The sequence below is a fragment of the Tamandua tetradactyla genome, chromosome 5 (assembly GCF_023851605.1).
Source record: "Tamandua tetradactyla isolate mTamTet1 chromosome 5, mTamTet1.pri, whole genome shotgun sequence".
NCBI classification, from domain to species: Eukaryota; Metazoa; Chordata; class Mammalia; order Pilosa; family Myrmecophagidae; genus Tamandua; species Tamandua tetradactyla.
In genome coordinates this window covers 18023817-18051362 of record NC_135331.1, presented here as the reverse complement: position 1 = coordinate 18051362, position 27546 = coordinate 18023817, and the positions used below count along the sequence as shown (strand labels likewise).

Below are 27546 nucleotides of genomic sequence, written 5' to 3'. Positions count from 1 at the left end.
GCCAGAGCCTTCATGCAGACCTACGATAAGCACCTACAATGTGCCAGGCTCTGTGCTGGTCGCCAGGGGGCAACGAATGAAAAATACAGAGTTGTTGCTCTTAAAGAGCTCACAGTCCATCTGGGAGACAAATCCTAAGAGAACAATTTGGGAAAATGGGAATTGTGCAGTCATAAAAGTATGCACAGTATATTTTAAGACCACTGAGGAGGAATACCTAACCCAGGGGTAGGCGGAAGGTAGGAGTATCAGGGAGGGCTTCCTGGAGGAGGAATACCCAATCCAGGCTGGGAGGGCTGGAGGAGTATCAGGGAGGGCTTCCTGGAGGAGGAATATCCAACCCAGGCTGGGAGGGAGAAAGGCATATCAGGGAAATCTTCCTGGAGGAGAAATACCCAACTCAGGCTGGGAGGGAGGAAGCAGTATTAGGGAAGGCTTCCTGGCCATGGGTTGTGGGCTTGAGGCCCCAGGTGTTCAGGAGGTGGAGGGAGAAGCAGGGGGTTGCAGCTGGGACCTGAACTTGACCCTGGCTTTCTAGAGCTTCTCCAGGAACTTGGGCAAAAAAGACCCACTCATCTATTTGCTCGTGCTCTGTGGAGGGAATGGACTTTCGTGGGATGGGGTGGGGGGGCTGAGGGTGAACCCCCACTTTGCCCAGCCCCTTTCTGTCTGTCCACAGGCATGGCTGTGCCGAGACGCAGCGAGGCTGTCATGGTTTCTCCACGGGAGTCACGGCCCCCTCGTGGGGCCGGGTCTCCCGGTTGTAGCTCTGCGGGCCTCAGGCTATACCTCCCTCTCCTCTTTCTCTCTCCCTTTCAGAGCCAAGAAGAAGAGCAAACCCTTGAATCTGAAGATCCACAGCAGCGTGGGCAGCTGCGAGAACATCCCGTCCCAGCAGCGCTCGCCCCTGCTGTGCGAGCGCTCCCTGCGCTCCTTCTTTGTGGGCCACCCGGCTTTCCTGCCCTCCACCCCGCCCGTGCACGTCGACGCCAGCTTCTCCGCAAGTGAGTCCCCCAGGCCGGCCGCCGCCAGCCCCCTTTGCCTCTCTCGTGGAGCACCACCCCTCTGTCACCCGCCCGCCAGCCCCTAGCCCACCTGCGCCTTTGAATGGTTTTGGAGAGGGCGCAGTTGTAGCTGGCCTCGGGAGGCTGGCTGGTCGCGCGTCCTTTGTTCCCGGTGCTTCTGCTTGCAGCTGCGGAGGGACTGCAGAGGGCAGCGACCCTGGAGGGCATGGGAGTGGTCTTAAGCCTTTCCTCTCTCTCCTCTCCAGAGCGTCTCAGCCACTGGCTCACCCTTGGCCACGGTGTGCTGGTCAGTTTAATCTATGATTAAGTTTTGACTTAATCCCCCCACTCAGATCAGCACGTATGACCTTTGCATCTCAAAGTTGCATTTGGTTCCAGACTGGGCTGAGCCTGGCCTGGGGTGGTTTACCTTCTGCTCTGATGAATTTCTGTTAGAGACATAGTGGTTATTACTCGGAGTGGAAATGGGACTTTCCGGTGATGGAAGGGTGAGGTCTCAGAAGGCGTTTAATCTTCTCTGCCTTGGGGCCTGTTTCACTAAACAGACACAAATGGGGTCAGAGGGGAGCCCCCTGAAATAAACCTGCCCGATCCACCCGCCAAGACAGCTTTTATTGAATGAGAGCTCATGAAGAGGAGGGGGTCCTGGAGTGTTGAAGGAAATAACCCCCTACCCTAAATGCACTGGCCCACCATCCTTATTTTGTTGCTGCTTTGATAGGTGTTGACTGAGCACAAGTATATACTAATCACCCCGTGTTCATGATCTCATTTAGTTCTTATAACCATCCCTGGTAGATACCAGTTATTCCCGTTGTACACATGGGGAAAGTGGGGCTCAGAGACTTCAAGCAATGGGCCCAAGGTCACACAGCTATTGAGTATCTGTGCTTGGATTTGAATCTTGTCCTTTCCAACTCCAGAGTATACAAGCTTCACCATAACCCATGCTGATAAACATGCTCCCTCACAATCCAGCACGGAGCTTTTCTCCAAAGGTGGGGTGCTATTCTTTATCTTTACATAGGGCTTTTAGCTTTATTTTTAAGGAGTCACAGATCCTTTGAAAGTTTGATGAAATCGATTAACTCCTTCTCGTGGAAAAATGCACATGTAACATCCAATACGTACGTCTGTCATCTAGGCTGCTGGGTGTGGAAGCTTGGCCCAGCGATGGGGAGGCTGGGTAGGACACTGAACTCGGATCCAAGTCCAAGTTTGTCTTGTGCATCCACTGAGGGACTCGGCCGAGGGCCTGGAACCGGGAGAGGCCCCTGTGGCCATTGGTCAGGAGGAGGACCAGGATGTGCAGATCTTAAATCAAACTCAGTAAAATAGCACCCGGGACAGGCGCAGCGACCTCAGAAGGCTGATTTATTCATCTGTCAAGTGAAATCACTGTCAGAGGTACAGGAACGGTCCATGTGGGCAGCCTGCGTGGTGAGTGGGTGGTTTAGTGAGCCTGGGACAGAACAGAGGACATGACATATCGTCCCTCTCATGGCAAGCAGGATGAGGCGGGATGGCGTGTAGGAACACGGGCCCTGGAGGCAGATGCCTGGGTCCGAATCCCTGCTCTGCTACTTCCGAGCAGCGTGCCTGACCTCGAGCAGGTTAAGAGCTTCTCAGCCTCAGTTTTCTTATCTGCTAAATGGATCCACTTCATAGAATGGTTGGGAGGGTCAGATAAGCTCCTGATTGTTGGCTGCTTCACACGGGGCCTGGCACACAGTACATGCTTAATAAGGGGTGGCCGCTGTTGGGATGTGTTAGGTCCTTTCTCCAAGCAACATTTACCTCTTCTGGCTCCATGTTTGGCTTTGACTCATTTAGGATGCTGGTTTTGGACACCCTGGGTAGTGGGGATGTTGGGGGAAGACAGGTGACAGGAGCTGGCTCCTCTCGGCTTGCCAGGCTGCCCTTCTCTCCCCTCCCCCCCACCACCCTGACTCTGAATCTCCAAAGAGGACTCACTCCTGACCCAGCCCTGGGAGCCTCTTGGTGGCCTCCGTGCCAGGCCAGCTCTGATGCTGGTCTGCCCTGGAAAGGGCGCGGACACACATTTTTTTTGCCTCTGGTGGTGATACCTGGAGGTGGTATCAGGCAGACCGTACTGTAGCATGGCCAAGCCTCAGAATCTTTGAGCGCCTGGCCACCTTGAGTAGACTGCAAGAAGAACTTTATCTCCTGGGGGCTTGCCCTGCTTGCTGGTGTGGGGACAAGGAAGAAAGCAGAGAGGGGAGGCCAGGGGCCCTGGCTTGCAGAGGGCCCTGTCCCTCAGGCTTATCAGACCCACTGGGCTATGGACAGAAAACAAGACATCGGACTTCTTCAGTGCGGAAGATACTGACTCGGAAATGAACCTGCTTCCCAGAGAAATAGAGAGCCGTGGGCTCCTTTCTCCATCCTGGCTGCATTTATTCCCAGTTGCATTTGGGCAGGGCACGTTGCTCTGGTGGTGCCACATTCAGTGCCCTCTACCATGGGCTTTTCTAGATCTGACAAGTTGTGAATCTGCAGCTCTGCGTTGGGTGTCTCCAGTCCCAGCTCACCTAGGTCAGGCTGCCCTTGCGCGTCCCCCCAGGCAGTCTTCTTCAGAATGGAAAAATACCTGCCTAGATGGAAGGAGTAATTGTTCATCATCTTTCATTACTGGCTGGTGGAAGTGATTTTGGGTTTATAGCAACTAAATGGCAGCCACTTTGTCATTGGGCAAATCACTTAACCTCCTGAGGCTGTTTTCTACCCAGCGGGGCGTAGTGAGGCTTGGAGGAGGGATGTGTGTAAATTTCCTCACTCAGGGGCTGGTGCTTAGAGCACTAACTCCCCTTAAGCGGTAACTCTGGAGAGCAGCTGTCACATGTCACGTGATGGGCTTACTTGTAAGAATGGTGGAAATGATGATAATAATAGCCATTGTAGCTTGACAGTGTTCCAGACGTCTTACAAGGTAATTTACTTTTATATTTCATTGAAGCCCACGGGACTGTAGAGTCAGTCTGTTATTATCTCCATACTACAGATGAGGAAACTGAGCCTTAGAGAGTGGAAGTGACTGGCCCAAGCTCGCAAGGTCAGCATGTTTCACATGCACTCGGAGTCCACCATTCTCCAATGCTTGGGTAGCAAGTTGCCGCACCGCCTTTGCAGAAACGGAGGGAACTTTACTGGGCCAAGTTGCTTCTCGGGTGCCCATGCCTAGCTGGGGACTGGCATTTGGGTTGCAGGGCTGTCCTGAGGATGCCTCCCATCCTCACCGAGTGAACTGCACTCACACCTGCAACTGATGGTTATCCTGCCGTGACCGTTGGAGCTGTTCATTCTCGCACGTGGCGGCAGTTCCTCAGAGTAGGCGGCAAACAGCTACAGAGAGCCACAGATAGGAGGGGCTGCGGAGAGTTCCCGCGTTGTCGCTTGACTGGACGCCTTTGGTAGAGCTTGAACGATGACAGGGCACTTGTGCCACCGGGATTTCCCTGGGTGTTTCTTCCTCAGCTACCTGTGGGGGTCGAGCACCAAGGGGGACAAGCGGTTCATGACCCCGGGACCTCCCTGCCTTGGTCTTAATGGTGCCAGCTGGAGCTGCCTACAAGGCCCCCATCTTTGGAAATGTCCTTCCCGAGGTGTCTTAAAAGATGGCAGACTCCTTCTCACCATGCCTCTCCTCCTCTCTTCTCCAGGCACCTCCTGTTGGGACAGGATGAGCCTCGGTGGAGGGCCTGGCCTCCCGAGTGCTTGGAGGCTGAGTCAGGAGGCTGATAGATGAAGGGAGGCAGCAGGTAGCAATAAAGAGTGATGAAGCCGAACTGCACACTCGTAAGAAACCAGCTACTGGAAGGGTTATAAAGAGACTCCAGCATGGGGGGGTGATTATATAATGGGATTTAATGAGGCTTGAGGCCAAGGTTCATTACCCTCGGAGAGAGGGAGAGGAGGAGCGCGTGTCCCGACAGAAGTTTGCTGCCCGAACCGCTGTCTCCTCCCAGAACTGAGAGTTTCAGAAGTTGGGATTTCATCCACCCCAGTGGTGGAAATGCCAAGGGGGAAACTTACAGACCACTGAGGTGACCCAAGGAACTTTTCTCCCCAAGGATAACCAGGCAGAAAAAGCTGGTGTGTGTGCTGGGGTCACCCCCAGTGCCCCAGGACACCCAGGGAACACCCACAGTGCCTGGTTCCTTTGCCATATTTTAGAAATTCAGGTCCCAGCAGGTCCCTAACGTGGACCCAGCACCTGCCGGCCAGGCCCTGACCTGCTTTTCTTGGACACATTAAAATGCGCACACGTGGCGAACAAATTCCACAATACACGCAGGTTTGTGAAGAAAAACTGCCCCTTGCCCCATCCTGCACCAACCTCACTTCCCAGAGACAGCTACAGTAACTGTCTGTTTCTGGTTCTTTTGGGGATTGCCTCCAAAATTTAAACTAGGTTATTCTAGGGGTTCTCAAAGTGTGTCCAGAACCAACAACATCTGGGGGCTCCTTAGAAGTGTTCAGTCTTGGACCTTTCCCCATTACCCACTCCCAGGACGCCTGTTCCAGGAGCTTTCAGGGTTTCCAGCAGCCCTCCAGGGACATCAGTGGGTGACTATTTGAGAATCACTGGGATATACAATACTTTTGTCTTGTCTTTTATTTTATTGTCAAGCCCATGGAAAAGTTGCAAAAATAATACAATGAGCTCCCATATCCTCTTTACTCAGATTCATCAATTTTTAACATTTGCCTACATTTGTCACCCCCCCACCTCATTTTTCTGAGCCCTTTGAGACCAGGTTGCATCTTCTCTTACATAACCACCATGTAGTTACCAAATTCAGTGAATGTAACATCGAATCAATACTTTTATCTAATCATATTCTGATTTGGGTAATTGTCCCAATAGCCTCCTTTGTGGCATTTTCTTTTCCTGGTACAGGAGAACAAACTACATTTAGTTGTCCTGTCTCTTTAGTCGCCTTCAATCTAGGACAGTTTCTCAACCTTCCTAGATTGTTTACGAGTGACCTTTTTGAAGCTTAGAGGCCGGTTCTTTCTAGAATGTCCCTTAGCTGGGGGTTGCTCCCTGTTTCCTCTTGGTTAGACTCAGGCTGTGCCATGTGTGTGTTGCGGGTGGTTCTACAAAAGGGGCGTGTGTCCTGCAGCTATGGTACCCGATGCCATTTGGACCTTCCCAATGATAGGAATCTTGAGTACTTGTTTAAGGTGTAGGTAGTTTCTCTATCTACAATTACTACATTTTTGGTAACTGTAAATACTCGGGGAGGAGTTCCTTTGAGACTGTTTTTGTAAATACCCCTTTACTCACGCACCCCCTGATTTAACATCCATTGATGATTCTCTGTTTGAATCGATTCTATTAAGATAGCAGCGAAATGGTGATTTCTAACTCTACCATCCCTTCTATAATTTATTACTCTGCCTTTTACCGACTTTTCCTTCTCCTCTATCATCTATCTACTTATCTATCTAACTATCATAAGTTTGAACTCATTCCCATTTTATTCAGTAGAATACAGTCCATTACTGTCATTTATTTTGGTGCCCCAAATATCCTAGTTTGGGCCCATGGAGCCTCTTCAAGTTAGTTCCTTTGTCCTTTTGACATGCCCTGCCTTCCTTTGAGCATTTCTGTAGTTTCGGATCAGCCATTTCCATCAAGAAGCCCTAGTTCCTTATAGTAGGGAAATAAATACAATTATTTGTTTGTTCATCTCCTTTTGGTGTTACTTTGTATCACCTTGCTATGAAATTGAGGGTTTGATTTATCCCACTTTTTAATAGATCTTTATCTTCCAATTCTTCTGTTAGTTACCTTTGTACCTTTAAATACTTTATGTAGACTTGTCTCTCTGCTCATTGATTTTTTGGGGGTGTGCATGGGCCGGAAATTGAACCCAAGTCTCCATGGCAGTTGAGACTTCCCCCGCTAAGCCACCCATGTACCCTCTACTCATTATTTTTGAGAGTCTCTCTTGACTCCCTACTCCAAGGAAAGAGAATATTTCCAACTTCTCTTCTACCGCCAAGTGTGCCAAGTATTTCCTTTACATCACCAAAGCCAATCACATGGGTCTGTTTGTCTTTGTGGGACAACATCTCTGGGATGTTTTGTGGAAAATTCCAGGAGTTGGTTGACTTAGAGACTGTCCATGCCTTGCTGACTTGCTGACTCCCCAAGTGGCTGTGTACCCATCCTGTATCTTCCCTGCTGACTCTCTGTGATGGGAGAGGAGTTATTCAAGATGTATGCTTCTCCCCAGATGCAAGAAAGTAAAGTTCTGATGCAGTCTTACCACACGGTTGTCAAACCATCATGACACGGTTGAAGATGTGTCTATCATTATGATTCCAAAGGATTTTCAATCTCTTTGTTGTGCGTTCATTTCTGCCCCTGTTTAATGAGATGAAATAGGCCTTGTCGTGGGTTGCATTTGCAGCCCACAAAAGATATGTCCATGTCGGAACCTCTGCTCCTGGTAAATCTGGCCTTATTTGGATATAGGGTCTTTCAGATATATTAAATTAAGTATCTTGAGATGAGCCCTGAACCTAAAAACTGGTGTCTTTAAAAAAGAGAAGAGGAAGGTTTGCATCACAGAGGCCCAGAGGGGAAGGCTGCGTGAGGACGGAAGCAGAGACTGGCATGATATGTCTAGAAGCCAAGCATCCCCGATGACTGCCAGCCAACCTAGGACAGAGCCATGGAATGGATTTCCCAATAGGGACTCCAGCAGGAACCAACCCAGCTGATGCCTTTATTTCGAACTTCTGGCCTCCAGAACTGTTGAGGATAAATTTCTGTTGTTTTAAGCCAATTTTTCATAGCAATTTCTTACAGCAACCTCAGAAACCTAATATAGATGACCCTCTCCTCATTTTCCAGGTGAGAATGAGGAAAGGCCATACCAGGGCTAACTGGCAAAATAATGGCAAATTAGGACATATTCAGAGTTCCAGCATCGCTTTAAATACCATGTCAAACAGACAGAGAAGTAACATAAATGAGCGAGGCCGCTGCTCGAGAGAGGGCATAGAGAGGTGAGGGCTACAGAACCTGGGAAGTGACCGAAGCCATCTAAAGGGATGACTGCCCCTCGGCTTTAGCAGGGATGACCATGTGGGGATGTGGGCTTAGGAGAAGTCCGAAGTCCTGACTTGTATGTGAAATCTCGCATTTAAAATGCTGGCAACCGTGGGAGAGCTGGGTTCAATTCCTGGACCATGCACCAAAAAAAATACTAGCAACCAATTAAAAATCTTTTAACAATGCACAAGCCAGTATTGGATGAACTGCACAAGTTTATGGGCTGTATTTGTTCCCAAGGCTTGCCATTTTTAATCTGTGTTCTAAAATCATGAATATCAGAGCTGAAAGAAGTCTTAGAAATCACTGAGTCCACTCCTCATTTTTTTTTTTTTTTTTTTTTTTTTTTTTTTTTAAAGGAAAGACAGAGAGAAGGAAGGAAGGATAGAAGGAAGGAAGAGAGGAAGAAAGGGAAACATCTTTTAAACATTTTCTTGTTTTATTGTATTTTGTTTCTCCGTTTTCGTTACATGGGCTGGGGCCGGGAATCGAACCGAGGTCCTCCGGCATAGCAGGCAAGGACTTTGCCCGCTGAGCCACCGCGGCCCGCCCTCCACTCCTCATTTTGCTGTGGGGAAACTGAGGCCAGAGAGTAGAAGGAACTTGCTTAAAGTTATAGATCTGGGACTCAGACCCCACCGGTGGCTTTTTGCCTTATATCAAGATGATTGCAAACATCAGCCTCTGCTGCTACTTAAAGAGCACGTTGGTGAGGTGGTGAAGCTTTGGAGAAAGGAAACAGTGCCTTCGTTGGAAGGGGGACAGTGTTTTATGTGTACGGAAGGTGAGGGACGTATGTGCTCCATGCAGGATTGCTTCTGGGTTTTTATCATCAACTTGCCTTTCGTCTGCCTGTGCGTTTTGCAATTCCATCTTAGCACAGTCAGTTTGGGCCCAGCACGCTCGTCCTACTCCAACGTTTTATTATGGTTCTTCCCACCAGGAAGCATGGCCGAAAAAACCGGGAGCGGGAGAGCCATTAGGACCTACTGAGTGAGTCCTGGTCCTCGGCCGCGGCACACACTGTTGGCCCGAGCCACCCATTCCTGGTGGTCAGGGCTGGTAGTCAGCACCGTTATGGCCTTTGTCCCTGTGACCGCCAGGTGAGGCATTGTCAGACTTGAACTGATCTCACCATTATAAGAACTGTTCTAGAACTGGGCAGTTTACACCAGGCATTTGCATTCCTTATCCATGTCCCCACATTCCGTTTCATAGCTGAGGAAGCTGATAGTCCAGGAGGGGATGTCCCTGGCGGGGGGTTTCCACTGCCCATCAATGGCCAGAGCCCAGACCAGAAACAAAGGTGACTTCAGACTCCAAGTCGCGTGTACTCTCTGCAGGTATCTCGGCGTGACCTCATTCCTTTGAGACAATTGGTTGGGAGTATGATGGGTTATTTTAATTGCATTTGCCCCTGTATTAGTCGGGGTTCCGTAGAGAAACAGAACCAACAGGAGAGATCTGTAAATATGAGATTTATAAAGGTGTCTCGTGCAACTATGGGAATGGAAGAGTCCAAAATCCACAGGGTCAGCTGTGCAGCTGGCAGCTCTGATGAAGGGTCTGGACGAATTCCACAGGAGAGGTTTGCGCTGAAGAAGCAGTGAAAGGGTCTCTCTTCTCCCTTAAAAAGGTCTTCAACGGATTGGATGATCCCATTCTGGGAGCCACACCTTAGTTGAGCGCAGATATAATCAGCCGCAGATGCAGTCAGCTGACTGATGATTTAATACACCAGCCTTCTGGTTTATCTTCCAGCCATGCAATAGCCTTGCTTGCCTGACAAGACCACTGGACATCCCAGGTGACCCCAGATCCTGACCATCACGCCCTCTCCCCAACAAACCTAGTCCTCTTCTGGTGGCCCCATTGTGCACCTCCAGTTAGTTGACATCTAAGTGTGCCCTTTGATCCTTTCTCATCACTAAGTCTTATTGAGTTAACCTTCTAAATCAGGGTCAGCAAACTTCTTCATGTAAAAGGCCGGCTTCACGTTCAACCTCCATGTGGTGGCAAGATGGCCCCAGTAGTCCCAGTGTGGTCTGTAATGGAAGAGTGGGATTTTTTTGCAGTCTTAAATCATGTCTCCACCTCTAAATCAGTCAGGGGGTCCAGGGAAATAGGATGCACACTGATTGGCTTAGCCCATGACCTTCACCTCTGCACTGAGGAACTGAGGGTTCTGCCAAAGAAGGGAGAATGGAGGCTGGGGAGGCAGATCAGTGTTCACTAGAGTAAAGAGGAGTAGTGTGGGATCTCTCATTCAGGAGGCTTTGAGACCTAGTCCCTGGCCAAATTAGCTCATGTTCCAAATTTCTGGAGCCACGTCTTCATCATCATACAGAAAACCGTTCAGATCTCCCAACGTTTCCTTTGGGCTACAGTTCTCACTGATCCGTGCAAGGACTTTATTTTCTACCCCCATCCTCTGACTGTCATGGGAGTCTGTCTCATTGACCAATGTCTCTTGGAAGGACACAGCCTACACTGACCACCAGACACTGTTAGCCCTTGCCACCAGGTACCAGGTCGACTCAGCCCTACTCCCAAGGCCGAGCCAGAGCATCCTGTTAAAGGCACCGGGTTTAGAGTTGAGCAAGCCTTGGTTCAAATCTTATCTCTGCCATTTCTTACCTAACATCTCTGAGCCTCAGTTTCCTCATCTTTAAAATGGGCAGCCTATATCTTTTTCTTGGAATGGTTCTTAGGATGAAATTAAAGAATGTTCATGCATCTTAGTACAAAAGAAGCAAGCATCACCTAAGTACTGTGGTTCAGTATTATTATAGGGTACTTGGATATAAGTCAGCTTTGACCCTCGCTGGTTTCTGCTAGACAGTATCCCCCATCACCATACTTGAATAGAGCAGTCAGTATAGATTGAGTTCCTGACATGTGAAGAGGATGTGAGAATATAGGCAAAATCTCCAAGCCGGGAGTCGAGAGATCTGAGTTCTGCTCCCAGTGCTGTTGTCGCCAGCTCCGTGGTCCTTGTTAGACTGTGCTGCATCTCAGAGCCCTGGTTTCTTCACCAGACAGATGGGCAGGTCAGCTGAGGACAGTGGGTGGTTGTGAGGCTTGAGATCACCAGTTGAAAACTAGAGCTGGTTTAGGTGGACAATGCACCAGCATCACAGTCCAGTAAAAGAGCAACTCAGACGGGCAGGGCAGACACTTAGCTGTGGTGCATCTGAACGCTGTTCTGTCTGATGGGCTGGGTGTTGGGGACTGAATCACGACCCAGAAATGAGGTGTTCAAGTCCTAAAGCCTGGTCTTGTGTGGAAATAGCAACTTTGAAGATGTTGTTATTAGTTAGGGTGTGGCCAAACTGGACAAGGGTGGTCTTAACCCAATATGGCTGAAGTCCTCGTAAGCAAAAGAAATTACAGATGGCAGTAGAAGCTAGAAGTCAGCAGAAACCAAAGGAGCAGACACAAGGAAAGGGAGGGATGGCCATGTGAGAGCCCAAGGACTGTGGCAAGCCAGTGCCAGTATGGTCTGTCAGGACCTTGATTTTGGATCTCTAGGTTCCAAAACTGTGAGATAATGCATTTCCGTTTTGAAAGCCCACCCATGGTGTGTCCTTGTCGTAGCAACCCTGGGAAGCTAAGACCCTGGCTGTGCATTTGGGCTTGCTGGGTGTGCATTCTCGTTGGCTGGGCAAGTGTTCTGATTGGCCAGTGCCCATCCCATAATAACTGTTAACTATTGTGAATAACCCCCTGAAGGCAAGCCCTTACATGACCAAGCATAAGAAAATCCTCCCACCTCAGTTTCCTCATATGTAAAATGGGTATAACAGTACCTCCCTTTCTGGATCGTTGTGAAAGTTATAGGAGATGAAATGTTTCTGGATTAAGATCTGTCTCCTACACTGGGCTATGCAGTCCCTAAAGGTCTCTTCTGTCCTGTTCCTGCTGTATCCCCACTGCCTGAACAAATAAATTAAGTCCCAATACCTCGTGTTAGGAGCAAGGTGATAATTCAGTAAATCTTCTTTCTTAGTCTGTTGCTGATGTAAGGGGGTTATCAGGCAAGGATGAAGGAATGCTGTGACCTTGGTGTCAGACAGTAGGGAAGGGTAAGGACTATGGAAAACTGGAGGGCACCCACCCCTCCTAATGAAGGCAGCCATCCAGTTGCAGCCAGTCGTTGCTCTACGAGGAAGGGACAGGGCATCACCAGATTATTCAGATTTCCTAAGAGAAGCCAGACATCTAGATTTTTGTGGACAATCCCACATTTTAAAAAATATTGGAAGTGGATTAAAATGTTGTAAAAAAAAAATATCACTACCAGTCCAACTGCATTTGTATGGAGGCCATCAGTTTGAGACTGTTTCTACCATGTACGGTGTGCTCTTTGCTAATTCTTGCAATAGGAACTTTTATTTTTTAATGATTTTTTTATTGTGAAATATGACATATATACAAAAAGACCAATAAATTTTTAAGTACATTTTAACAAGTGGTTATAGAACAGATTTTAAAGTTTGGCCTGGGTTACAGTTCTATGATTTTTCATTTTTTCTTCTAGCTGCTCTAAGATACTGGAGATCAAAAGAAATATCATTATAATGGTTCAGCAGTCCTACATACATAGGTTTGTTAAACCCTACCTTCTCTGTATAACTCCACCATCACCTTTGAATTTTCTCCCACTCTTTAGGGGTATTTGGGCTATGCCCATTCTAACTTTTCGTGTTGGAAGGTACTGTCGATAATATGGAATAGGGGTATGGAACTAGTTGGTGTTCTGGAGAGGCTGGGCCCTCTCCATTTCAGGACTTATCTGGTCCACAGAACCTTCTGGAGGTTGCAGGTTTCTGGAAAGTTACCCTACTGCATGGAACCTTTGTAGAATCTTATATATTGCCCTAGTGTTCTTTAGGATTGGCAGGAATGGTTTTGGCAAGTTATGATAGGTACTAATATGTAACTAAAGCTTGCATAAGAGTGACCTCCAGAGTAGCGTTTCAGCTCTATTTGAATTCTCTCAGCCTCTGATACCTTATTTGTTATCCTTCTTTTCCCCCGTTTGGTCAGGATGGCATTGTTGATCCCACAGTGCCAGGGCCAGGCTCATCCCTGGAAGTCACCTCCCATGCAGCTAGGGAGACTTTCACCCCTGAATGTCTTGTCCGACGTAGGGGGAGGGGCAGTCGTTTCATTTACAGAGTGCAGAGCTGGTGGGGAGGTTGAGCCTTCCTCCCCGGCACTGGTGCCCACCGACCTAGGCTGGATGTGGCTGTGCACTCCTGCTGTAATGTCCCGGCCCCTGTCTGCTGCTAGGTAGGGCCTGAGAACCTGCTTTTCATCTCAGCTCAGCTGCTCCTTGGCTGGGGTTAAAAGTTCCAAGTGTTTCCCTACGTCCCATCCTCTCCGCTCCAGGCCCTTGTTAAAGCAGGCCCTGGCGGGGCTGAGGCAGGTGAGGGGGGGAGTATTTAGCATCTGCATCAGCGGCCTGGCCCTTCCCCCTCCCCCCTTTTCTGTTTTCTCTCCCTCTCCCTTGCTCCTTTCCGCCACCACGTCTGTCTGAAGTCTGTCTCTCTGCATCGCTCAGTTTCTTTCGCTTTTGGCTTCTTTCTCAATACTGGCTTCTTCCCCTTCGCTCTTTCTCTGTTGACTTCACCCTCTCAATCTCCGTTCTTTACTCTCAGCCTCTCTGCTCTCCCCCGCTTGTCTCTCCCTCCTCCCCCTTGCCATCCATCCCATCCTCAGAGCAGCCTGGCCCCTCGGTGATGAGATTCTTGAAAGCCTTTGCAGTGAGCAGGACGACGTTCCCTCCTGGGACGCCAGAGTGTCTGTCTCTTTGGGAGAAAGACCGGGGAGGAGGAGCTGAGGGACGGAGGGGGTAGGGGAGAACAGGGGCTGCTGTGCCCCTAGGGGTGAACCTCTTTACTGACAAGCCTGAGGTCCCAGTTCTCATGTGTTAATTGGCATGCCCTGGTTCTCTGCTTCCCCTCCCCACCATGGCACTGGCTCAGCTCGGCTGCATGGAGGTGACTGCTCCATCACAAGCCCCTCCGAGCTGCCTGAGAATGTGTTTCAGTACAGTGGGTAGAGAGGCTGCCTGTAAAACCAAGGTTTGCCCACGGGAGCCCATGACAGCTGCACACATGCAAACTTAATTCTAGAGCATGCATATGATTGGGGAACTCGGGGTTCTAGAGAGGGGAGTAATATCTACTTACCTAGCTTCTCTCCCCTTTGGAAGGTCCATAAAACCTGTACATAGAGTGGGGGTAATACAAAAGAGGGGTGCTTGGCTTAGAGAACTTCAAGATTGCATATATCAAGGCTCTTTCTATTGCAAGTAGCAGAAACCCATCACAAACTGGCTTCAGCAAATAAAGGGAACTTAGTGGTTCATGTAACTGGAAAAAAAAAATCTAGAAATAATACCAGGGCTTCAGGAATGGCTGGATCCAGGAGATCAGCATTATTGCAGTGTGCTCTCTCCCTCTCATCATCTCTTAGCCATACTTTCCACTTTATGGGTTTCATTCTCAGTGAGGCTCTCCCTTCACGGTCGCCCTTAGCCACCTCTGGCTTCCATCCTCCTCTGTGTAAGCACAGCAGAAAGCAGAAGTCCTTTCTCCTGGGCCCTGGATCAAGAATCCCAGTTATCAGCTCTCACAATGGCTGCACACTTATGTCTGTCCAGAACTAGTCATGCTAACCAGTTAGATGGAATCCATTGTGTGGTCAGGCCTGACTCAGTGGGCCACTCCCTGAAGCACTTGGGATGTGATTAAAGAAGAGTGGATCGCCTAGGGCATCCAGGGTGATGGAAAGACCAGAATGGGGGATGCTGAGCAAGCAGGAGCAATAGCTACCCCCTATCGAAATCCACTGCTCTGTGGGTTAGGCATCTGTGCTCTGTGCTCTGTGCTCCTGTTTGTGTCTCTCCTCACTGACCAGCCATGGGGAGATCCATGTGTTTATTAGCTCAGAAGGGAAACGGGAACCTACTTCATGAGTAGGCACCTTTCTGCTTACTTGAGATTCCCCACTTACCAGGGTTTCAGGATCTGTTATTTCTCTCCAACATCAGCTTTCAGCAGGTCGTGAAACAGGTAGAAACTTCTTAGAGCTTGGTGGTTTCCAACCTCGGTTGCACATTAGAATCCCATCTGTGTTGTGAGTTGATTATCTCCCCCAAAAGACATGTTGAATTCCTAGCCCCCAGTACTGGTGGATGTGACCTTATTTGTAATTAGGGTCTTTGCAGATGTGATCAACTGAAGATGAGGACATACTAGGTTAGGGTAGGCCCTAAATCCCATGACCAGTGTCCTTTTAGAAGTCTGTGGGAAGGCAAGGGACACTGAGACACACTGAGAGAAGATGGCCATGTGATGGTGGAGACAGAGATTGGAGTGATGCACCCACAAGCCAAGGAAATCAAGGGCTGCAGGCAACCACCAGAACCTAGGAGAGAGGCGTGGGACATATTTTCCTGAGCCATCCCTGCCGACACCTGGATTTTAGAATTCTGGCCCCCAGAAATGGGAGAGAATTAATATCTGTTACATTAGGCCACCAAGTTTGTAGTACTTTGTTATGGCAGCCCTAGGAAACTAAGGCACCTGTATTCTTGTAAAAGGGAGCTTTTACAATTTCTGAGACCCAGGCTGCACCCCAGTCCAGTGACATCAGAACCCGGGATTCGGAGTGAGCCCAGAATCAGAACTTTTTAAAGCTTTCTGGGTAATTGCAATGTCCAACCAAGGTCAAGAAGCACTGACCCAGCTGGAGTACCCAGCATATTCAGAAATTGTTCGAGGCAAGCAAACCAAAGCTCTTTGTTTTGGTTTCCTAGCTGCTAAAACAAATACTTCACAGTGGGTGGGCTTAACAACAGGAATTTATTGGCTCTTGGTTTCAGAAGCTAGAAGGTTGGTCTTTGGAATCTTCTGGTTGCAGGCCATCTGTGGGACCCCTTGGCTTTTCCACCTTGTGCCATCTTCTCCTTTCTCCTCCAGGTTTCACTGACTTCCAGCTTCTAGCTGCCCCCTGCAGCTTCTCTCTCCTTCTGACTTCCCCTCTCCTTATATAAAGGACTCCAGGAACCCAGATTAATGCCCAGCCTGATTTAGGGGGGGCCACACCGTAAGTGAAGTTGTATCTCGAAGAGATCTTATTTACACTGGGTCCACACCCACTTAGAATGAGAACAGAACATGTCCAAACTGGGGTACCAGTTCAATCCACCACACTCTTGTTGGGTTTTCTAAACACACACTGCTTCACCTTAGAAGCTGCAGATTTCCTCTTTTCTTCTGAAGCTGTACCCAAACCCTAGGAATAAATAGAGGGCAGGTTTGGGACCGCAGTGCACTTCCATGTGATTTTCAGGTGCTGGGTGCCAGCTGGGTCCCCAGTTGAACGGTGTGACGCCTGCTTCCTAACACGCTGCTTACGGACAGGTGATCTGCTCACCTTGCAGCCACGGGGGCACCTCTCAGACCCTGCATGCATTTGCAGAGGTGGAGGGAGGGGGCAGGGGGCAGCAGCTGTGGACTACGGTAAGGACTGAGGTTCCTGGGTGTGGACAACAGACCAATCGGGCTGTGGGGACAGGGCCAGAGAGGAGACTTCACACCTGTCCAGAGGGTCTGAAACATCTGCTGCTCCCCACCCTAGAGTCATTCATTCATTCATTCATTCATCGGATGCTTACGGAGGGCCTGCAGAGTCAGGCGCGGGTGAGTGTCAAGAATGCAGTTGTCAACTTCAGACCCAAGATGCAGAGCCCAGGGGGACCCTAGAAGCTCCTCAGTGTTGGTTCTGTGGACCAGCTGCATCAGAACCCCTTTTCTACCCCACACCCACTGGACCCAATTCTCTGAGGCTGGGCTTGAGATCTGGGTATTTCACATGCTGCCACAGATTTACGATACAGAGACCAGTCTGCAGGCCAGGGTCGGATGTGATGCTGTTTCCTACCACTCCCAGCAAAACGGGAGAAGAATGGCAATGGGGTACTCCATAAAGTATGCTGATGAACTTAAAAAAAATAGCTTTTTATCTGGGGATAATATCCTTCCTGCCTTTTTTGGTGTTAAAAATCCTTCTTTTTAAACATTAAATCATGGTGATTGTTTTTATTTAGTGTTGTTGTAGCAGGCAGGCCTTTCCCTCTTTCTAGTTCAGCTGTGCTCTCTGTGGAAAATCCTCAACCCCCCTCTCCTGACCTTCAGGAATGGGTAAAACTGCAGGCAAGCAAGATGAGACACATTCCTGGGATAGCAACCCCCTCCCCTAGCCTTCAGGAACTGGTGAAGCTGCAAGTAGGCCAGATAAGACATTCCTGGGGTGGGGACCCCTCCCTTAATGGTTCAGCTTTGGGCCATTCTCAACTTAAATCAGCCAATTGTTTACCTTGTCTTTAACATGTCAAAGAGTCTATAAAAGCTAAGGTTGCCTTTTTGTTCGGGGCTCAGACTTTCAGAGGCTACTCACTGAGCCCTATGGCCATAGCAAATAAAACCTGCTTCCCGAAACTACGGATCTTTAGTCTCAGCCTGTTCTAATTTCGCAGAACGTTCCTGGAGGCCTGCGGCCTTGGTCCTGGTTTTCGCGCTACATTGTTACTTTGAAAAAAAAAATGTTGCCAACCCTATATAGGCCCCCTATTTATTAATTTTACTGGTCCATAAAATCCATGTCAGGATACTGTTTCTCTAGATTGGAATTTTAAAACATTATTATCGAGCAATAAAAACCCATTCTTCAAAAAAAGAAATTTTTGAGCCTTAATATATGAATCAGAGTACATTGGAGCTGTTCCGGGCAACGTGGAACTGGGGATCCACACGCCTCATCCTGGGCCTCCTCTTCCTCTGGTGCTCTCACAGTTAACCCCTGAGACCCCTGCTTGAAAACTCGACTCAGAAACTCCTGTCCTAGGAATTTAGTTTAATTTTATGAATGGGAAACCCAAGGCCCAAGGAGGGAAAGAATTTTTTCCAAACTCCTGATTCCTGATTGAGCTTCATCATCATGGGCTGACATTTTGTTGAGAAATTTAAAATTCCTGCCCTAACTCCGGTGTGTGCTTAGCACCTGTTGGGTGGTTGGGGTGGAGTGGGGTGGGGGGGACGCGGGCTCTTCCTCGTAGCCACCCCCTGAGCAGCTGGAATCTTATTTTCTCATTTTGTAAACGAGGAGAACATGGTCCAGGGAAGTTAAGTGGCTCCCTCCAAGCCCCCAAGAAGGAAGGAAGGATTTGGGGTCAGATATGTTTAACTGGGGTCCCGAGCTCTTTTCTGCTTTTCATGATGCTGCAGAGTCAGCCCCAGAGCTTTGCAAATATCCGGGTACTCTGGCTTTTCCAACAGTATAACTTCCAAGTCGATCTCATCAGGGGTTATTCCTTCATCTGTCCGTTGAACCCCAGTGTTTGTTTTGCGTGCCTCCAGATAGGAGGTCTGTGGCTGCAGCAGAGGAGAAGGAGAATGGTGGACAGGAGACTGGCGATGAGCAGAGACCAGAGCTGTGGGCGCTGTCTGGTACCCAGGGTTGAATATGGGTGGCCAGAGCAACTTTCAGGTGGTAGGTGCAGCCCTGAGCAGCCTGTGCTGTTTCTAAACTTCTCTTTCACTTCTGCCCTCCTGAAGGGTGTGTCTCTAAGGGGTACATCTTCAGGCCTGAATTTTGTGAGTAGATGCTAATGAGTCAGTCTCCCAGAGACTGTATCATCAGTCTGGGAGCAAACTGGGTGCTTTTTGGGAAAACGACAGGAGCTCTTCTCAGCTGTGAAATTGCTCTTATCAATCAATGCACTCAAATGATCACCTGGTGGATGGCCCCTGGCAACCATAAAGAGTTCAAGTCTGCTTCCCCCAGTACCCTACTTGCTCTCTGGATGGCTGTTTGCTGGGAGGGAGAATCTGGATGTGCAGTCTAGTGGGGGCTCTTGGTAGAGGAGGGGGCGGGAGCCTATTAGACACAGCTGCTACCACCCAACCTCAGTCACAGGGGTCTGTACTGCTGGCAACACTGTGGGAACAAGCGCTGTGGATTAAACCCTTTTCCTAATTAAAGGAGCTTTGTCAGACACCCCCTTAGCTTCATCTTGTTGCCCCATCTTCTGACTTAATGAAAAATAAGGTAAGGTGCTTCTGGATTCAGGAAGGCCACCAGTCAGGGGGTATCTGGTGAATGAATGTAGTATGGATTTTAAGCCCCCGAGTGTGAACCGGGTTCTGCTATCAGTTGCTGTGCAATGTTGCACAGGTTAGTCAACCTCTCTGAGACTCGGTTTCCCCATCAGGAAAGTGAGGAGTCTTCTGCCTCCCCCATGGCAGTGTGGTAAAGATTAAACTCAAGAATGGATGGCATTTTTACTACAAAGCTACAGTAATTAAAACAGTGGTACTGGCACTATATACACCAATGTAATAGAATGGAGAGTCCAGAGATAAATCCACACATCTGTAACCAGTCAATTGTTCACAAGAGTGCCAAGTCCATTTAATGGGGAAAGAAGACTCTCTTCAGCAGGTGGTGCTGGAACAACTGGGAATCCATCCACATACCAAAGAATGCATATGGACTACTGACTCTCACCATATACAAAAATTAAATCAAAATGGATCAACAACCCACATATAAGAGCTTATATTATGAAATTCTTAAAAGAAAACATAGGGAAATAGATTCAGGATCTTGCATTAGGCAATGAATTTTTAGATTTTACACCAAAATCACAAGCAAAAAAATTAAAAAAACAGATAAAGTGGACTTGATCAAAATTAAAAACATTTGTGCATCAAAGGACATTATCAAGAAAGTGAAAAGACAACTTATGTATAAAATGGGAGAAAATATTTGGGAAGTGTGTATCTGATGAAAGTTTTACATCCAAAATATATAAAGAAATCATACAACTCAACAATAAAAACACAAGCAACCCAATTAAAAACGGGGCCAAGGATTTGAAGAGACATTTTTCCAAAGGAGATATTCTAATGGCCAATGAGTATATAAAAAAGTGATCAACATCATTAGCCATTAAATTCAAATTGAAACTATGAGATACCACTTCACTTTCATTAGAATGGCCATTATTAAAAAACAATCTGAAAATAAGTGTTTTCTAGGATGTGGAGAAATAGGAACCCTTGTACATTGTTGCTGGGAACGTAAAATGGTGCAGGCACCATGGAAAAGGGTTTGGTGGCGCCTCAGAAAGGTAAACTAGAATTACTGTATGACCCAGAAGTTCCCCTCTTTCCCCCCAAATTTTAAGCAGTGACTCAGATGGATATTTATACACTAATGTTGATCATAGCATTTTTCACAGTAGCCAAAATGTGGAAGCAACCCAAGGTGTTTGAATAGATAAATGGATATACAAAATGTGATGTAGCCATAGAATGGAATATTATTCCAGTGCAAAAAGAAATGAGACATTGGTGCCTGCTACAATATGGATGAGAGCCGAAGACATTATGTTGAGTGAAATAAGCCAGATACAAAAGGACAAATATTCTGTGATTTCTCTTCTGTGAATTTCTTAGAATGAGCAAATTCATAGAGACAGAGAGCCAAATAATGGTTACCAAGGGATGGTGGTTGGGGAAATGGGGAGTTATTATTAAATAAGTATGAGGTTTGGTTTAGGCTGTTGAAAATAGTCTGGAAATAGTGGTGAAAATTGCACACACTGTCAGTGTACTTAATATCAAAGAATTGTCCCACTCGAAATGTTTAAAATGATTTTTATGTTATGTAAATTTTACCCAAATTAAACATAAATAGATTTATTTATTTCTCAATTTCTAAGCTGAAGAGCCTTCTTCCATTGTGCCAGCCTGGCAGAGGCAGGAGGGAGGACCCCACCCATTCTCTGGGGTTTGTGATCTTACCGGTAAAAACACGCGAGTCTGAACGGCGTGTTTCTTTCCACCCTCCAGAAGTAGGGCTGCTGCAGGAGAGATCTTCTAATGTCAGTGTTTTGTTTTTTTTTTTAATATGTCTTCTCACCAGTTTTCCCTTTCTATAAAGTGTTTTTAAAAAGATCTTAAAATAAAAAATGGTGTAGTTTCTCAAAAACTACAAATGACCCATCAGTTTCACTCCTAGGTCTTTGCCCCCAAAGAATTAAAAACATGGTCTAAAAAAAAACTTGTACACATATGTTCATTGCAGCCTCGTTCCTAATAGCAAAAAAGTAGAAACAACCCAGATGGCCATCAAGAGGTGCATGGATGAACAAATGTGGTATCCTCATATAATAGAATATTATTCAACCACAAAATGGAATGAAGTTCCGATACATGCTACAACATGGGTGAACCTTGAAAATGTTATGCTAAGTGGAAGAAGCCAGACACAAAAGGCCAGATATGGTGTGATTCCTTCTATATGAAATACCCAACTTGGATAAACAGGTGGAGACAGAAAGCAGATTGGTGGTTCCCAGGGGCTGGGGGAAGGGGAGGAGTTACTACTTAATGGGTAAGGGGCTTCTTTTTGGGGTGACGAGTATATTCTGGGACTAGATAGTAGGGATGGTTGCACAATATTGTCAGTGTACTAAATGCAACTGAATTGTGCATGTTAAAGGGGTTAGAATGGTAAATTTTATCTCAATTAAAAAATAGTGCATATATATTTTTATATTTATACATTATATATATAATATGAATAATATATTTTATTTATATGTATAAATATATAAATATATTATATATAATATGTATTATATATATATTTAATTCTATGTATATACACTTTAAAGAATAATAGTAAAATTCAGAACCAGGAACAGGGACTTGCTTGGGTGCAAATTTTAAGAAAACACCCCAAAACTCAATAATCAAGATAAATAGTATGTTAATATTTAAAAAAAAAATCAAACGGGCAAACTACAATCCATGGGCTAACTGCTTGGATTTTTAAATCACATTTCATCTGAATCAGGCTCAAGATTAGGGAGTGGCAAATGAGGCACATTTAAAATTTTGACATTTTGTTCATCATGCATTTTTTTTGCATTAATATTGATTTTCTAAATATTACATTAAAATATTTTTATCTTGATACCTTAAGTTGTTTTTCTTTTATTTTTGGCACCCTCTTAAATTTTGTGTCTGAGTCCTGGCCCTGATAAAATGAATCCCCGTGTACTCATTACCAAACTTGAACTTGAGAGAAATAAACTATCCAAGCTCCTGGAAGTCCTTTGCTTATTGCATTCCCCTCCTCTCCACTCAGAGACAGTGCCATCCTGAATTTTCTTTTACTGTGTCTTGCTTTCCTCCGTGGGCAGCTCACTTATTTATGTTCCTAAGCAATATACAGCTTAGTTTTGCATGTTTCTGAACTTCATAAAAATGGAATCATATTTCACATATTCTGCAGCTTTTTCCCCTGAGTATTCTGTCTTTGAAATCTGTTAAGGTCTATGAGAATAGTGGTAGTTCATTCATTTTTATGCTATAGCTAATTGTCATTTCACCAACTCAGAAATGCACTTGTCCCCCCCACATTTTAACGTCTCTGCAGGTGGCTTGTGAATTGCAATCTCCGGCGTGTTTTGGTCGCAGTCTAGCTCCTTTGGCCTTGCGCGTCGTGAGTTTAATTGGCGTTTAAAAGGTCTTCAGAAATATTACAGTGTGACTTGGCATCGAAACCAAAAAGTTATTGTCTAGGCAGAAAGGCATAGCAACAGAGCGGTATGATACATGATAAAATGTGTCTAAATAAATCTAAAAGAGCTTTTAAAATAGCACTAAAATAAAAATGTTAAGGGCGAGAAAGCACTGTCTCGTCAGTTAATTGACATCCCTTTTTCTTCCATGGTGATTCATATGTGAAAGGTGCTCCTTCCAACTCCGTGGCGCCTTGCAGTTGATGAAATGTGGTAATGGCCCATTGTAGGCATAGATCACAGTTCCTCTGTTAATGGACATTTGGATTCTTTCCCAGTTTTTTTACTCTGGAGCATTTTGGGATGTTCTCTTGCACTTAGTTTCTCAAACTTTGTACCAGTCACCAGGGCACTTGTTATAAAACACCAATTGCTGGGTCCCGTCTTAGCCTCCAGGATCAGCCTTTCCAAAGAGAGGTGTAGGATTTAGTCTTTCAGACAAATAAATGCCCTCCTTCATCTTTCCTTCATCTTTACCAGGAGAGTGTTAGTAGACTGACCTAGGAAATAGTTTCAGGAGTAGAACTGCTGGGTCTGAAAGTCGATGCATCTTGGATGAGATCAGAGTTTCTCAGCCTCGATGCTTTTGACACTTGGGGCTGGATAAGTCTCTGTTACGGGGTCTGCCCTGTGCCTTGTAGGATGTTGGGCAGGATCACAGCCCTGCACCCGCTGAATGCCTGTAGCACCTCCATGCATGTTTGTGATGACCAAAAATTTCTTTGGACGTTGCCAAAGTCCCCTGGGGTGCAAAATCATCCCCGGCTGAGAACCACGGGGCTAATCACTGTGCTCGGTTCCCAGACTGGTCACACCAGTTGAGACGCTGCCCAGCAGTGAGCACCAGGACTTGTCTTCCCCTGGCCCCAGATCCTTGCCACATGTCCCGTGGCCCCAGCGAGGTAAGATTTTGGCCGACCTGGCGGGAGTGCAGCGAAGGCTCTGTTCTGTTCCCCTTTGCATTTCCCTAATTGCCGATGAGGTTGAGGTCTTTGTGTAAGTTTATTGGCCTCTCCTGTTTCATCCTCTATGAAATGTGTATGTCTTTTACCCATTTCTCCCCCATTAAATTGTCTCTCTTTTCCTTATTGATTTTTAGGAAGTAAAAAATATATATACATGCCCACCTTCTATGCAGGAGACCCAGGTTTGATTCCCGGACCATGCACCCCCAAAATAAGTTATATATATATATAATACTTCTAATACTTTATGTGTGTGGCAAATATCATCTGATTTGTGCCATGCCTTCTTGCTTTCTTTATTACCTTTTGAATGGATGGAAATTTTTAATGTTAATGTAGTTAAATGCATTGTTTCTTTCCTTTATGGTTTATGTTTTTGAACAAAACCTTATTTGGTAAATTCTTTTTTTACCGGAAATCATAACCTTACTATGTAGTCTTCTACAAGTTGTAAAGTTTCAACTTTTACATTTAAGAACCAGCTGGAATTGGTTTGGGTGTATGGCATAAGATAGAGGCCTTAAAATAAATTTTTTTTTTCCCAAATGGATAACGAGTTATAACCAGTTATGGAGCTCATTTGTTGACCAGCCCTTCTTTTCCTCATGAATCTGCTCTGTCAACTTGTCATTAGTCAAGTGGCTAAATTCTCTCAGGACTGTCCTCTAGTCTTTTTTTGTTTTTGCTTTAATTTTTTTTTTTATTGTGTAGTATAACATATATACAAAGCAAAGAAATAAAAAAGCAATAGTTTTTAAAACGCCCTTCAAAAAGTGAATACAGAATAGATCCCAGAGTTTGTCATGGGCTACCATACGATCCTGTCATATTTTTCCTTCTAGCTGCTCCAGAATGTAGGAGGCTAGAGGGCTTAAATACTTTTTTATCATCGCAGTCGACTTTTTTTTCCTTCTTTTTTTGTGAACAATAGCATATATACAAAAATGCTATAAATTCAAAGCACCACAATTAGTTGTAGAACATATTTCAGACTTTGACATGGGTTACAATATCACAATTTTAGGTTTTTTTTTTTTTTACTTCTAGCTGCTCTAAAATGCTGGAGACTAAAAGAGATATCAGTTTAATGATTTCAGCATTCATATTCATTTGTTAAGTCCTATCTGCTATGTATACTTCCACCATCACCTTTGATCTTTCCATACCTCTCTTTAGGGGTGTTTGGGCTATGGCAATTCTAAATTTTTGCTGTTGGATGGGTCTGTCACTAATATGGGGTAGGGAGATGGAACTATCTGATGTTCTGGAGAGGCTGGGCTAAGTTTCAGGACTTATCTGGACCAGGGACCCATCTGGAGCTTGTTGGTTTCTGAAAAGTTACTCTAGTGCCTGGAACCCTTGTGAAATCTTATGTATTGCCCTAGGTGTTCTTTAGGGCTGGCTGGAATGGTCCTGGTTGGGGTTTGGCAGGTTATGTTAGGTAGCAAGGTCTACCTGAAGCTTGCGTAAGAGCAACCTCCAGAGTAGCCCCTCAACTCTATTTGAGCTCTCAATGCCACTGAGTATGTGGCATTCATTACACTTCTTTCCCCCCTTTTGGTCAGGATAGTATTGTTGATCCCACAGTGCTGGGTCTGGATTCATCCCTGGGAGTCCTCTCCCATGTCATCAGAGAGACTTTCACCCCTGGATGTCAAGTCCCACATAGCAGGGAGGGCAATGATTTCACTTGCAGAGTTGGACTTAGAGAAACTGAGGCCACATCTGAGCAACAGCAGAGGTCTTCCAGAAGTAACTCAGCAATGCATATAGGTTGTCCCTCTGTTCTTTATTCGGTTCCATTCATTGTCATGGGTTTCTATCCTTCAGTTTTCCTCTTTCATATCTAACTGGATAATGTTTTTACAATTTTTGTTTTCATTTTCTTTGAAGGATATTTTCCTCCTAAATGTAATGGGATATCCTAGAATGGATCTTGGTATAGAAAAAAAAGACTAGTGACGTCCAAATAGAATCTCGAATTTACTTAATAGTAATGATGACATCTTAGTTTTGATAAATGTCCTGTGTTTATGTAAGATGTCAACAGTGAGGGGAGCTGGGTGAAGGTCATAAGAAAACTCTCTGTGCTATCTTTGTGATTTTTCTGAAAATGTTAAAGTATCCCAAAATAACAAGTTGGTTAAAATTATCTCTTATCTCTTAAATTTTTTTTTCTTATTCTGTCTTCAACTCCTTTATAAACCCACCACTTCCTTTTACATTTATAATTTATCACCTCTTGGGTTTAAACTTTTTATCTTAATCTTTTATCTCTTTCCCCTTTATCTATTAAGTGTTTGCTTCATTGGCTGACAATCTTTTCTATTTTAAATTCCCTTTTTTTTCATCTATTTTTAAAAAATCCTCTTTTACTGGCTTGTATTTATTCGAATTTTCCCATTTTTAACTTTTAGGCTATTCGTTTCGTTTCTTCTGTTTTTATCTCTTCATACTCACGCATTCTCCCTTCATTATTTAAAATATATAGTTTCCCTCCTTTGCCTCTTTCTGAATACATACCCTTATTTTTTATTGTGTTTACAGCAGTATAGAAGTTTGACCCCAGAATACACAGGGGAGGCAGGAGGTTTGCTGTCCCATGAGTTTCAGCCAGACAAATCTGGCTTTTGCAGAGACCCTTGAGCCCTGGCACATGGGCCCGTGGGCTCGCCTCTGCAGGCGGCAGTCCCCGGGTGCAGATGGCATGCCTGATTGCGCCACAGCATCTGGCGCGGGCCTTGTGCACGGCAGCTGCCTGCTTGGCAGTCTCTGCTTGCCTACCTGGAGCCTTTGCTTTGGACATCCCTTATCCGTGGGTATGGACTTGGGCTGGACAGTGCTCGCATATCCCTAAGTGACCGTGGGCAGCAGGCCTGCCTTCCCAGGGAAGCTGGATGTCACTTGTCTCACCACATTGTCTTTGCCAAGGACAATTTCATGCTGGAGGCCACTTGGGTGGATTCTAGATTTCCCGAGTCTCCGGTGGGGCTGGTCTAAGGAGACAAGGACTGGCGTGTCTGCAGAAGGCTGCGGAGCCTCCCGGGGCTCAGCTGGTGCAGAGATGCAGGGATGACCCGAAACGGAAGTTCCTTCTGGCTTGTGTGTTTGGCCCGAGCTTGCTGATACAGAAGTCTGTCCTAGACGGGGAATGACCCTGAGTTCTTCATCCTGGGGCATCACAGTCATGCCCCTTTCTGCTTGGATTGCACTTTCTCCTCCTTTTAATTTTTGGCACCTGCCTGCCTTCACGGATGGCGTGTGAGAGTTTTGTGGCCGAGGTCCGCCCCGTGGCCCGAGGGGGCATTCAGACTCTACAGGGACTCCGTGCTGTGTGAGTGCTTTTTAAAGCTCCATCTTGCCTCCTTTAAAGATGGAGCTCCTTCAAAGCTCTGTCAGTGCTCCTTCCATCAACCAGTTCAATCCACTTAATGTCCCTCTAAATAAGACGCTCTCCCTCTCCCTACCTGATTTCAGCTGATCCTTCTTTTTGGCTTTTGTGGACAGGAATTCGTTGTGGGTCAAGCCTCATTAGGTCCCAACAGACCCCTGGCTCTGCTGAAAAGTTATTTCAGCTGAGACTTGGAGGGTCAAGAGCTGGTGGTAGAAAGAACTGGGAGAGAGGAGTGTTCTCAGCAGAGAGAGAAGCAAGTTCAAGGGCCTGGAGGCAGAAAAGAGCTTGGAATGTTTAAAGAGGCAAAAGGAATGTGACTGTAGGAGAGTGAACATGGTAACTTAAGTATAGCACTGAAAGGAGTGGGTAAGAAAGCTCCTTTTTTTCTATGATTCATTATTATT

General features: G+C 46.3%; 1 protein-coding gene across 1 annotated transcript in view; it reads left to right on the top strand.

Moving 5' to 3' along the window:
• KSR2 (kinase suppressor of ras 2) overlaps positions 1-27546 on the top strand; it is a 402547-nt gene that overhangs the window by 226945 nt on the left and 148056 nt on the right. Inside the window, exon 5 of the mRNA XM_077159946.1 lies at positions 820-1004. Within this exon, the coding sequence (XP_077016061.1) occupies positions 820-1004 (185 nt within the window). The remainder of the gene's footprint in view (positions 1-819; positions 1005-27546) is intronic.